At 36.9% G+C, this 14,792-nt stretch overlaps 2 protein-coding genes across 2 annotated transcripts in view; one reads left to right on the forward strand and one right to left on the reverse strand.

The window, feature by feature from the left end:
* The window catches only part of LOC136827749 (uncharacterized), a 51,432-nt gene extending 51,190 nt beyond the window's left edge, over window positions 1–242 (forward strand). Inside the window, exon 15 of the mRNA XM_067085209.1 lies at window positions 1–242. This exon is cut by the window's left edge and continues 203 nt beyond it. Within this exon, the coding sequence (XP_066941310.1) occupies window positions 1–100 (100 nt within the window). The 3' untranslated portion in view covers window positions 101–242.
* A 762-nt stretch (window positions 243–1,004) lies between these two features.
* LOC136828008 (E3 ubiquitin-protein ligase TRIM13-like) lies at window positions 1,005–13,806 on the reverse strand. The gene is made up of 5 exons (XM_067085623.1): window positions 13,607–13,806; window positions 11,629–12,324; window positions 11,103–11,192; window positions 10,572–10,745; window positions 1,005–1,741 (listed from the first exon to the last, which is right to left on the reverse strand). Exons 1-5 carry the CDS (start codon window positions 13,607–13,609, stop codon window positions 1,220–1,222), a joined length of 1,485 nt encoding a protein of 494 aa, XP_066941724.1. The 5' UTR covers window positions 13,610–13,806; the 3' UTR covers window positions 1,005–1,219.
* Between the last annotated feature and the right edge of the window lie 986 nt (window positions 13,807–14,792).

The raw sequence follows: 14,792 nt of genomic DNA on the forward strand, positions 1-14,792 counted from the left end.
TGGCCAGTGCAATTTGCTGGATTATTCTCGCGTGTTTTACTTGGTGCTCTTCGGCATCTTCTGTGTTATTTACTGGAGCGTGGTGCTCACCAGCGAATGAATGATGGAAGAGGAAGAGTATAGCGTTATTTTTATTTCCAAGAGATACTTTTTTTAGTTTTCTGTAAAAGAAAACTACTGAGATGACTATTTGTCTGTCCGTCCGCACTTTTTCTGTCCGTCCTCAGATCTTAAAATCCACTGAGGCTAGAGGGCTGCAAGTTGGTATGTTGATCATCCACTCTCCAATTTTCACACATACCAAATTGCAGCCCTCTAGCCTCAGTAGTTTTTATTTTATTTAAAGTTAAAGTTAGCCGTGATCGTGCGTTTGTCATCGCTATAGATGCCAGCAACACAGACCATCACCGGGCCATGGCTGCAAGTTTCATGGGCCGCGGCAGAGCCTTTCATGGCCGCATTTTTTACTTGTTTCCTGTAGGGGTCATCATGACAAATGGTCCCAGGGGTCGTTCGCCATCATTTCCAGACATTCTGGAGGTGGACGACATGGGCATCAGAGCTTAGTAGAATTAATGAGGATATTTGTTTAGATGTTCAGCACAATAGGTGATAAACTGTTTGATTGTTTTTATTTCTTTATATTTCCTGTTTCTTCAGTTTTTTCGAAGTTTTTAAACAGAGCCACGTAGTATTCAACAAATGAATTGCCTAATTTATTTGAGATATACTTTTCGAAGTACTGCAAAGATGGAAAACGAACATAAAATAAACCATAGTGCCATATAATTTAAATTTAAAAAGGTGAATTAAAAAAAACTATATAGTGGTTTTTTATGCATTGTTAGAAATATTGGAAAATTAAAACATTGTGAAGTAAATGATGTTGGCTATCAAATTTTATTTTAAAAACTTGAATTTCTCTATTTCTTTTGTCCAAGATTTTCACATTGACCTTGATAAGTATAGCACAAATTTTCCAGGCAATAACGAAACAATGAAGATATAAAAATAACTTTTATTCATAATAATGTTTATCGAACAATGAGGGATGTAACAAATCATTCATACTAGTAAAAGGGATGATGATGATGGCCTTGAGCATGCGTAGACCTAATGAGAAGAAAATTGTGTCCCACAAATACCCTTTTTACAGACCTTACTTATACTGATATCAGTCAGACAAGACTGTGATCAAAACAGTTCACCAGTGGTAAAGTTACAGAGTAAGAATCAACCCGCAGTCAACGATCATTATTTTGGTGACATCTGGATGCTGCAGGATGGCGTCTCTCAGAATATCGAGGCCCTCCTCCACCACCCCGAAGCGATTTCTATATCTTCGAGTTGGGTGATCTCTGGTGACAATATAAAACGCCGAAGCCATTGTATTGTTGAACCAGCCCCTCACTTCTCCAGCAGTCAGCGATGTTTCTTCGTAGATCTCCATCTCCTTCTCACTCTCCCAGTCTACATCTGGCAAGACTGCTGCCTTTGATTTTCTTCTGTTAACTTCATATCTCCCCATACTAACATTTTCACCTTCCTCATTCTCATAATACACATGTAAGACCTGAGAGTTGGCGTAAGAAGGTCCCATAGCTCCAGTGCACATGTGGAGGAAATTGAGGGCGAGATTACCCTCATCTATGACCCTAATTATTATCCTTCCTAGGACCGTTCCATCAACGCCCAAATCCAGGAATGCTCTTCGGGAAGATGTATGCATCAGGGATTGAAGCTATTAATCAAAAGAAAGGAATTCATTGAGATATCCACAGTAATTGTTTATTTTCTGTATATATTTATGTACCAGGTCTTTTGAAATTAGAGGCCCCCCTCCACAGAACAAATGGAAAGTTATGAAGTTTTCTGCTATAGCCTATCTCCAAGTACACTGTTTTAAGTTTCTATTAAGCTATTTTTCATCTTACATTTCTTGTATTTTCAGACTGAGTGACAGAGTTAGATACAGCCATGGCTAACGACTTGGAGGAAATCAGATGGATTGACCGAATCCGGGCTATAGCCTTCAGAGAGGCCAGGGATGCTGGCGCATCCTTCATTTCACATTCCTGGATAGCTAAATACATTAAAAGCAATGACTTCTTTGTTAAAAGAAACTGGAACAAAAATCCATATGACTGTCACGGTGAAAAGAGTGAGAATCTTGGAAGGCCTGAAGTCCTTTCTCAGGAGTCAAAAGACATCATAGCCGAGGCAGTGGGTAGACCAAGAAAGTCTTTACGTAAATTGGCGCTTGAACTAGAAACAAAAAGGGGAAAGAAGAGAAGTTATAGTGCTGTATATCGTGAGTTGAAAAAATCTGGTATCAAGCCGTTATCAGCAAGCCCAACATCACTCAGCAACAGAGAGAAGACCGTGCATGGTTTTATGGTTCGTTTCTTAAAGACTGGGATGAAGCTGACTTTCTCCATGTTGCCACATCAGATGAATTCTTCATTTACACAGTCAGGAAGCCAAATCATAAAAATGACATAATTTGGGCTGCAAAGTTGGATGATATCAGCGATGACATGCATTATCGCCAAGTTGTGAAATTTCCTGAATGTTTGGAAATTTTTCTCTGTTTCACAGCCAAACCGTTAATGTGGATGATCAAAGAAAAAGGAGTCGTGGAATGGTGAATACTTCAGAGAAACTGTGCTTACTGGTGGAGTATTTCCTGTCCTCAAAGATCCTGAAAATGTGTTATCTGTTGAAGAAGTCACATTTTTTGCATGATAAGGCACCATGTTTCAAGTCTCTTCAGACACAGGAGCTGCTTCGAAACAATGGTATCGATTTCTTCTTGTCAAGTGAATTTCCAGGTAGCTCCCCTGACCTTGATGTGTGTGAAAACATTGGTAGTATCTTAAAGGATCATGTTGAAGCGTGCACAGTGAACTATGATGGTATACCAAGCCTTGATGACCTCCGAAGAGAGAGGTGACCAAAGTGCTCAGGGAAATGGAGTTTGAGTCTCAGCTTTTTTGCGATTTGCTGAAATCATACCCCTCAAGAATGCAGGCTGTGGTACAGGCAGATGGAGGCCACAAAAAATATTAAATACTCAGAGAGAAACTTAAATAAATACCTGTTCTGAATTACTTTTGTTTTTGTCCATATCAATTTTAGTTTATGCTGTAGAAGGGGGGCTTTAATTTCAAACACACCCTGTACATATATATGTATGTATATGTATATATATATACATATACACATATAATATATATATATATATATATATATATATATATATATATATATATATATATATATATATATATATATTTATACACACACACACACACACACACACACACACACACACACACACACACACACACACACACACACACACACACACACACACACACACACACACACACACCTCTACTTACAAACTTTCAACTTACGAACTTTCATAGGTACCAACATCTGTGCTTGTAAATTCAATTTTTGTTCAGAGTGCTCTGGGCCGCAACCCCTAAGTCAAAATTTTGTTGTGAGGGTCTGCCTCGACTTAGTTACAATTTCTGCCACTACCCACAATGGACAGCACTGTAGCTGATGCCACTACAACTACGCATCCCAGTTTCTCTGAACCTACGCTAGTGCAAAGATTTCATCTCCCCTGCGGCGATTCATTCGTGCATTTTTATTGTGAAATATTTGCCACATCCATTAATATATCATGTCTAATGGCAAGCGCAAGGCCACTGATGAAAGTGGTAATGTTAAAAAGCGGCAAGCCATCTCAATGGAAACTAAAGTGGCTATAATAAAGAAGTTAGAAACTGGTGAAAAAATGGTTGACGTAGCATGCCATTATGAAATGGATCGCTCGTCCATCGGCACAATTTTGAAGAACAAACTATAGAGCACATGAAAAGTGCTGTGCCAATATACAGTCAACAATTATAAGTAAGGGAAGGGGGAGGGTGGTAGAAGAAATGGAAAACCTTCTGGGTATCTGGATGGAACACCAGAGACCAAGGTCTGTACCACTTACCCCCACGCTGATTCAGGAAAAGGCTAAAGCCTTTTCGATGACTTGGAGGCTAAGGCTGGCAAAAGTGCTAAAGATGAAACATTTGCTGCAAGTCACGTATGGTTTCATTAGTTCAAGAAACGAGCCAAATTGCATCACGTGTCCATAGGCGGTGAGGCAGCGAGCGCCGAGAAAGCAACAGCCGAAAAATTTCCCGAGATGCTCTTAGATAAGGGAGGTTAGACCCCTCAGCAAATTTTTTATACAGACGAGACAGGCCTTTAATGGAGAAAAATGCCAGACAGAACGTACATCAGCCGTGAAGAGAAGACGATGCCAGGATTTAAGGCGACGACAGAGAGGCTAAAGGTGCGTTTCCAATGCAGCGACTCAAACGACTGTAGCCGCGCGATTACACAGCAACCTATTCATTTTTCAATACCGCGACTTTGGTTGCTCTACTTCATCAGTCTCATTGTTGTCATATATATATATATATATATATATATATATATATATATATATATATATATATATATATATATATATATATATATATATATATATATATATATATATATATGTGTGTGTGTGTGTGTGTGTATGTATAATCAGTAAGCTACAAACGTCCTTTAATATCCAATTCGCTCTATCTCGGAAATAATATATTTTCATATATGTTACCGAAGGGGAATTTTTTAGTTGATAATAAGTACGTCGTCCCGTTGGCTCGAACCAGCGAAGGACAAGAACTCAGGACCAGGACCCACTCAGTGTTCTTTAAAATAAGGAAGTTAAATAATGATATTACGATAAATAAAAAAAAAGATAAGACTTGCAGAAGTGAAAGTAAAAAACATGAAAGCGATATGGTAATGGTATGCAGAACAAACAAACATAACTGTGTTAACCTGTGTATGTACTGTACATAATTTATATATAAACTGTGTGTAAATAAACTTTACAGTAATGTAATGAAATAGTTATATATTTATTCCGCTTTCAGAAATATACTATAGACATGATAAATATGCTGTCAGTTAATCTAGGATATCCAAATCAATATCCTGAGAGAGAGAGAGAGAGAGAGAGAGAGAGAGGGTGCAGACAGGTGAGTTGTGGATCAGCTGACGTCACTGCGCAGAGGGAGCGTAAATCGGGCCTCTGTCCGTCTGACCTGTCTGAGTGGGTCCTGCTCAGGACTACAGTGGACGCGGCCGCGTAGGTTAAATGCGTCCACTGTAGTCCTGAGTTCTTGTCTTTCGCTGGTTCGAGCCCACGGGACGACGAACTTATTATCAACTAAAAAATTCCCCTTCGGTAACATATATGAAAATATATTATTTCCGAGGTAGAGCGAATTGGATATTAAAGGACGTTTGTAGCTTACTGATTGTATATGAATCACGGTGATGTGATAAAAGTCATATATGTATATATATATATATATATATATATATATATATATATATATATATATATATATAATGTACATATACATATGTATATATATACATATATATATATATATATATATATATATATATATATATATATATATATATATATATATATATATATATAATATATATATATATATATATATACATATACACACATATATATGTATGTATGTATGTATATGACATCAGCACTGAGACTGACAAGTAGAGCAACCAAAGTCGCGGTACTGAAAATCGAATAGGCGGCTGTGTAATCGCGCGGCTACAGTCGTTTGATTCGCTGCATTGGAAAGGCACCTTAACATTACTGCTGGGTGGCAGTTGTTCGGGAGACATGAAGCTGAAACCTCTCCTCGTGTATTGGGCAGCAAACCCACGAGCACTGAAAAATATCACAAAAAGTGTACCCGTAATCTGGTTGGCCATAAGAAAGCCTGGGAGACTCTTGCTGTATTTGAGGACTGATTTTTCCATTACGTTATCCCCGAAGTCAAGCTGTACTGCAGAGAGTATAACATTCCATTTAAGATTCTCTTAATTTTGGACAATGCTTCTGGTCACCCACCGCAAGTAGATGATTTCCATCCGGATGTTCAAGTTGTTTATTTACCACCTAACACAACTTCACTCATTCAGGCAATGGATCAGGGCGTAATAGCAAATTTAAAAAAATACTACACTCGCCGTAAGTATAGGCTAGCGTTAAGGAGATAAATGATGCAGATGCGGCTTTACGTGATATCTGGAAGGGTTACAACATTTACAATATTGTAAAGAACATTGATGCTGCATGGCATGAAGTAAGTGAGGTCAACATGAATGGAATATGGAAGGCCTTATGCCCACAGTTTGTACATGACTTCAGAGGGTTTAATCGAGAAGAGAAGGAAAAGGGAGTCGTTAAGTCTCGTTGACATAAGTGAAAGTTGAACCTTGACATAGGGGAAGAGGACTTTCAAGAACTGTTTGACAGTCATTCAGAGGAGTTGACGAATGAGGATTTGATGGAACTGGAAGAACAGCACAAAACAGAAGAACACGAAGAAGAAGAAGAACTTGTTCCCATAAAGAAGTCTGAAACAAAATTGATGGCCGAGGGGTTTTCTCTTTTAGAAAAAGTGTTGACTATTTTTGAGAGTCAGGACCCCAAAAAGAAAAAAACAATGCAAACTTCCATAGACAAATTCTTTAAACCAGTGCCTTCAGTCTCGAGAGCGTCCCCACCTCCAATGACTGCTTCTTCCCCAGATGAAGAGGAAGTGATGAAGAAATCCTTCCCGAAGAAATCCTTGCTGAAGAAAGCGAAAATAAAGAAGACGTTGATGACCTGCCACCCCTTATTAATTCCACACCGCCCTCCCCCTCTCATCATCCATCATGGCAAGCCTACGACACCAGTTTCATAGGAAAGAAAACTGTACGTGTACTTTACCTTTACTGTATTATCATAATTTGTTTAATGTTAGGTCTTAAACAGTATATAATTTGTCTTAATAAGATACTCTACAAAATACAGTAACAGTACTAGTATTGGATTTTTGTATGAAAAAACATAAATAATAATGCTGTATGTATTGACTTTGCGTATATGAAGTTGAACTTATGAACAAAACGAACTTACGAACAGCCATTTGGAACGTAATGCGTTCATAAGTAGAGGATATATATATATATATATATATATATATATATATATATATATATATATATATATATATATATATATATATATATATATATATATATTTATATTATATAAATATATATGATAAAGTCTAAATAAAAATTACCTTTACAGCATTAATGGCAAATTCACGTGAACAATCGCCAACAACATTGCATCTCCATCATTCACGACTATTATCAATTCACACGGGTTTGCATCTCCATCATTCACGACTGTTATCAATTCACACCACCCGTACATCTGATAAACCCTGCCTCCTACGACGCTTCTGATTGGCCATTGACCAGCCAGTCACAGGGGTGGAAACTGGTCAGTCTGTTCCAGCCGTCACTGAGTGAACATCTACACTGCAACCTCTCCTCATGGAAAATATATTTCAGTTATAACTTTCATTACACCTCAGTTTTACCCGAAGAAAAGTAGTGTTTCTCAATTTCATCTCTAAACATCGTCAAGCCAATGATTTAAGGATTATAATGATATATGAATTATGTACTTTAGTAAACTTAATGCAAAAATATGTATAGTGAAATAAACATGAAATTTTTAATATAAAATATATTCTTTCATTCCTTACATGACATCACAGTGCATTTATCATTTATCGTCTAGTGTTTCATACAGTATCGTAACTTAAATGTCATGGATGACAATGCTGCCAAAATATTATAGGTAGGGCTCTCAGTCAATATGAAAATAACAAGCAAAAGATTAAGAATATTAAAATGAGCCAGGATGCGCGCAGACAATAGCCTCATGTTTATTTCACTATACATTTTTAGCATTAAGTTTATTGAAGTACATAATCCATATATCATTATGATCCTTAAATCGTTGGCTTGACGATGTTTAGTGATGAAATTGAGAAACCCTACTTTTCTTCCGGCAAAACTGAAGTGTAATGAAAGTTATAACTTTGGAAAGACATATTTCATGAGGAGAGGTCGCAACGTAGATTTTCACCCGGTGATGGCTGGAACAGACTGACCAGTTTCCAGCCTGTGACTGGCTAATCAGATGCACGGGTGGTGTGAATTGATAATAGGATGCTTTCCCCCTTCTCTTGTGCTGCACACAGCAAAAGCTTAACATCACTGGAAATGTGTTTTTTTAATCCAAATAAAGAAAATTCAAAACTATTTTTACAGGCGCATCCTGAGATGTATGCCTTCTCTACGGTGTGCCGATTTTACGTCAGACGCTGTAATAATAATGACCCCTAATAAGTAATAAGTAAAGGATGAGCAAAAATCTTATGCACTTTATAATGAGCACAAACTCATAAAGCGGTAGGGTGTGTTATTTAGTGTTAAATTTTTATATGAAAAATGCCGAACTGCCTCAGTTAATTAACGCTAGAAAAAAGTCGAGGCTAATCTCTTATCACGATTTTGAGACGATGAGATCAGGCTCTCTCTCATTTTCTCTCTTTCGTATGCACACATTGGCGATTCAAGACCGCCACCCTCGTAATGGCTGGGTTTGGCGACCGATCGGCATCAGTCGCGGGCCTCAAAAAAAGGACAAATCAGCTGATTACGACACCACGACGTCATAGGTAATGAACATTTACATCAGTGCGCACTTTGAGATGAGATTACGACCGTGCGTAGTCGTGCACACCGATAATTCAGGCCACTCCCACATTTAACGGTTTTCACAGGACGGCGACGCCCGTGAAGGTATGACGATTTATGCCCGAGCAGCCCGACATAGTTACGTCCCTGCCAACAGACGCAACGGCATCGTCATGTGTTGTAAAAATGCCTTTTTGTAATAATCTTGAAAATGTACAAAAAGAATTTACAGTAGCATTATTAGAGAACAGTTACAAGAAGAACTTTTTTCATATTATTATTGTGTGAACAATAACAAAAAGTTAATAAAGGGAGCCAATATACACTACTACACATCCCCACCAAAGGAGGAGCCAAAATACGCTACTGCTCATCCCCACTGGCACACTGTGGGCTTGCCAAGTACATGGCGAACTCATACTGGATGGCGCAATGTTGACATTTGCTAGTTATGCCTGACGTAATCAAATGCTGACGCCGTCTCGTCAGTCGTGATAACATTACGACACAGTTGTGCCCTGCGGCATGACATGGGGACTTTTGACAGTCTTCGTGATTCGACCGCGTAAGTGCTGTGCAGTCTTGCACATCCGCCATCACTTGCCGGACGTGTCAAACTCGGCGACGCAGTTACGAATCATGCCGATTTGGTCGTACCTAGAGCGTTACCGCGTTGCAATGAGCAAATTACGACGGTCGCGGTCTTGAACCGCCAATGTGTGACGCGGGCGTAACTTATCGTCTTTCCTGTCTTCTCGGAGCATTTTTGCTCCCTTACCTTGTGTACATCCCACAGTATTTCCATGAACGCGTGTCAGTGAATGATAATTTTTCGCTGCCGCATGAACTGAAACATGGTATACAAGGTGTTATTTCAGTTTCAGCTGAAATTATCTCTGCAATGATTCCATTAGTGCCTCCACTACTTAACTATATTCCTAATTACATCTATTTCATATTCAATATGCTCACATCCATGCTTTTAAGAGTTACATAAAGAGCGTATACGTAGCCCTGAGTATATTGATGATGAATTAGTTGTAATTAGAAATGTAAGCAGGCAATTACAATCTTCTGATTCTGTATTGAACAGTGCATTAAGAACGGTAAAACGGACTTTAATGATCAAAATAACAGAGAAACTTATAACGCGCCAAAAAAAAAAACCGTTACTTCAATATAGGCTAACTATATTTTCAGAGATATTTCCCCGTCTTCTTAAGAACCCTGGCGTTCAAATAGCATTTCAAAAGGGTAATGCAATGAAACAAGCACTTACAAATAACTCTCCCGACAATACAAAAGGATGTGTACATTGTATCAAGTCTCATGTAAGCCATATCACAATTTTTGTATTAGTTAAACTAGAAAATCATTGGGAAAGAGAATATAACAGCATAAAAAGTATAGGATAGGAGCAGGAGTACAGTGCGATTTTCGTTCACATTAGTAAAGATAATCATACAATGAATTGGTTAGGGTCTAGAAAGAGTTTATTCCAGTTTCATAAAGGAAAGTATCTGCGTGAATTTGAATATCAACCAAAGGATTTAAATTTGATCTAATTATGTCAAAGGAAATCAGTAAAACGTATGGATTTTAAGGACTGTAGTTTACTGAGGCCTAACACTTATAAAAACACGATCTATTTGTATTGTACCCCAAGTATGTACTGTAAGTTTTTACTACTACATATGCAGATATCTTAGAAAAATACAGAAACAGAACTCCCAAAATATGACTGAGTTTGGGCTAAGACTCCGAAAGGAAAGCTTCTGTAAGGATTAAAAGTCGGATAAAGAGAGAGAGAGAGAGAGTTCCTATCAATTTGTTGACTGGTATAAACGTACCTTTATGACATAGCTTTTCGGTGGTATATCACCTTCCTCAAGATGACGCAGAGAGACCTGTTTTTTGGGCCTGACCAGAGCCACCCTCTGTTTCCCTTTGAACTTCTGCACAGCAACGATCTCTCTGTGAACACTGCCGCTCAAGGGCCCGCTTGGACTTCGGAGGTCATTCACCTGCGGTGAGATTTCTTTTCTTAAACCAAGAGAGTGAAATCCTTCTTATGGAAGCCTCAGAATCATTCATATTTGTCATAACTTTAACCTACAGATATTTTATCTCTGAACCGATAATATATTTGTACCTCTGGCAGGAAGGGAATCGCCTAAAAATATTTATTCGTACTTCTCATAGAAATCGCTCCGAGTTTATTACTTATGCTTTAGAATGAAGATTGAATAATGTAATTCATCCTGTCATATGTTATTTGACTCATTTATCTTTATCATGTGTCTGTTGAGCAGATAGGCTACTTTTATGAACAATTTTGTAATTTTTCTGTGTTCTTAGAAAATGAAACACTAGAATTTTACCGTGATGTCTATGAGAGAATCCTCTTCAATTATCCTTTGTTTGATTTCCTCAGCTATATTCCGAAGCCTTATTTTCGCATTACGAATATCCTGTAATGACGAAATTAGGCCAAGAGGACAGATTATGAAAAATATCAGTTCACCATTAAAGCAGTTAGAAAATTATAAACAAAATTATGTTTATGGGAATCGGGATAAGGGCTTAACACATGTTCTTTGCAAGAATAATAATTTCTAGACCGAAAATTTTTTCATGAAAAGTATTCAGACCATGAAAGCAAGCAAACTATTATGGAGAGAAATATAAATGTTTATCTGAAAGGAAAAAGGCTTTATTGTATAATCCAGTGAGAAGAAAACACTATTTAAAACTTTCTTTTTAGTTGACTGTTTTTGGTATTATTTCAAAGATGTCTTATCCCTTGGTATGAGTGAAATCATGTGAATAAGAATGGGATTACCCCTAGCATGTGTAGATTTTTTGATTTAGGAACCAGGGGTGAGAAAGAGGAGGGCACACACTTACCTTCTCAATACCAGCTCGTTCTCTTTCGTTCTTCTGAAGAACCTCTTGTATATCCTTTGCCTTTTCTTGAACGTCCTTAAGGGCCTCTTCTGCATCATCTATGATGGGCCCGGCAGATGTAAAGTCTGTTACAGCTTCCAGTTTATCACCTGAGACTTGGATCTTTTCTTCCAGTTGTAGCATAGCATCCACCCCATTCCTCAGCAATTGAATATCTTTATCAGTACCAGTCATGGTATTTTCATTTGAAAATTTCAGCTTTTGGAGAACTTCAATAAGAACCTCAATTTCTTTTTTGTTTTCTAAGGCGCTACTTTTCCTTCCAGTGAGGTTTTCAATGGCAGCCAAACCCTGATCTTTTGTAGCCTGACAGTCAGCGATGGCTTTCTTTGTTTTCTTTCTGAAATCCTCAGTAAAGTCTAAAAACGATTTCTTTGGTTCTCGGGCAGCAGCCTTGTGTCTTATGTGCATGGAAGAAAACCGCTTTGCGGCATCAAGGAGGCTTCTGTTAATCGTCAGGTCTTTGGCTGAACTGGCTGTGAAGTTTTTTCTACATAAAGGACAAGTTTTCTTTCGGGTTGAGGAAAGCTCGTCGATGCAACGGCCACAGAACGTGTGGGAACAAGGGAGAATTCTTGGGCAATGTTCGTCGCTGAACACATTACTGCAAACGTCACACTCCAGGGGATTGGACTCCTGAAAGAACGCAAAAATCAGTCACCATTCCATGTACAAGTGCGGTAATCTACGATAGGAAAGTATCCTTGCCGCCAGAAATCTGCTAATGAGTCACGCAGGATCAGAAAAAGTTTTTGAGTTGCAAGTATACAGTCTAATGAAGGATAGGCCTACATTTGAAAGATCTCTCATCTTGTGACGCTGGCTGCTGAAAGTGATGTGGTTGTTGAACCAGGTTATCAGAATTAAAAAACAATACTAAAAATGTTTACTCGTGTAAGCATGATCGTCATTTTTGCTGAAAACTTAATCCTATTACTAAACCACTCGACGATTTGAGCTTCTACCTAAACTTGATATGGGTCAAAGGACAAAATAAGATATAAATCAGAAATGAAAATGATTTCAGATCAGAATAAAGTCAAATTCTTTCAGAATCTAGAGAGTATTCTTTACAGTACTTCAAACATCCTCTAGGTAAGTTTGTACATCAAACATCCTTCTCACAAGAGATGGGCCTTTTGCTCTTAAACAAACTCTCTCTCTCTCTCTCTCTCTCTCTCTCTCTCTCTCTCTCTCTCTCTCTTGTTTCTGGCTTTCCAGTTCAGTTATATAATGCAAAAGACTGCCTGAGCGCTGCCTTCCGATAAAGTAAGGTTTTTGAAACCTAACAACATTTTTTTGAAAATCTTTACACTGGTCAGCAACAAAACGAGATCGAAAATAAATATAAACGTATTGCCAAAAGAAAACTAATTATAATTTATTGAAAAATTTTTAGCAAAAGTCTGAAGAGCTGAATTCATATAAATTTACTGGGGAACATATCGGAATAGCATCACCTGTGTATATCTTCTCTTAATGAGCTGACCGATAATTAATGGTTCCTCTAAGAATATGAGAATACGTTGGTACAACTCTCCTGAAAAGAAATATTGTTGGAACCTTTCTTGGTGACGGTCGAGAGACGAGGCTTTCGATTCAGACTAACCTTGCGCCTCTTATCTTTCAACTTCTTATCAAGGAGGAAATTTTACTTGTTCTTATCACTAGATAAACAGATTAGAATATATATATATATATATATATATATATATATATATATATATATATATATATAGTATATACACAAAAATACATACATACATACATTTATGTACATTACATGCTTACGATTGTCCAAATGGCACGTACATCGTCCTTGCATGCTTCAGTGTTACAGCAGGAAAGCCAGGACTCCAGAAAATAAATAAATAAAATAAATAAATAAATGTCTTTTGAATAAGAAAGAATCCCTTACCATCTCGACTCTTAATTCTGCAAGCGTGGCGATTCTAACGTTTGGAAGAACCAGAAGGAAGCTTCACTCCGGATGTGATATCTCGAGACTCTAGAAAGGACACATCCAACTGTTATGTTACCCGCAGGGGACCCGAACGCTCAGTATAGCCAGCTGTGTCTCTCTCGTCTTATCTTGGAGAATGCAGATCAGGCAATGGCGGTTGCACAACGATACGAATCACATGATTTCGATAAGAAGGATCGGGGCAATAAGAGCTTTGTTATTTAGGCCTTGTAGTGTTTAGAGTGCATTGTAGTCATTATAATTATATTTATATATATGTTTACATGTATACATTATATATACAAATTATAATTATATTTATATATATATATTATATATAGACATAAATATATATATATATATATATATATATATATATATATATATGTATATATATATATATATATATATATATATATATATATATATATATATATATATATATATATATATATATATATATATATATATATATATATATATATATATATATATATATATAGGAAAAGTTGAATTTAAGTAGAACTGTAGTAATTCGAGTTAATTATCTAAGAAATATAGCAATAATAACATGAACTATAAGATAAAAGTTAATTAATTTAGCTATATTTATATGAAATATGAAGAACGAGAACTAGACGATACTTAAAAAGGAACGTACACAATAACGGAGAATGAGAGGATTGGAAGAGGTAAAATGAAAATATGTGCTTTCAAAGAAAGCAAAGAATATGGTATAAATGAGCTGTTGATAAAAGACCAAATAATAAGGGAATACAAGTTAACAATAATTACAACCGGATCGAAGTGTAAAATCCAGAAAAATAGTTGTATACATATTTAATAAAACAAACCAATGTGTAAAAATATACAAGAATATTATGGTATATAACAAAAGAATATTATGATAGCCGGCCATGCCTTCATTAAATAATGTAATATATTTATTTGAATTGTATGAATTTATTTATTTGATGACTTATGTTTTCCTCATTTGTATAAAGTTATTAAATTACACTGCAGAAGAAACTTAATAGCTGAGGTTACATTACAATGTATGGATTTGTGTTTTGTAAATTTACGAAATCTGTAAGGTAACGTTTGTTATTTACTGGATTCTCGTTGTCTAAAACTCCCTGGC

This window comes from Macrobrachium rosenbergii, chromosome 42 (assembly GCF_040412425.1).
Source record: "Macrobrachium rosenbergii isolate ZJJX-2024 chromosome 42, ASM4041242v1, whole genome shotgun sequence".
Lineage (NCBI taxonomy): Eukaryota > Metazoa > Arthropoda > Malacostraca > Decapoda > Palaemonidae > Macrobrachium > Macrobrachium rosenbergii.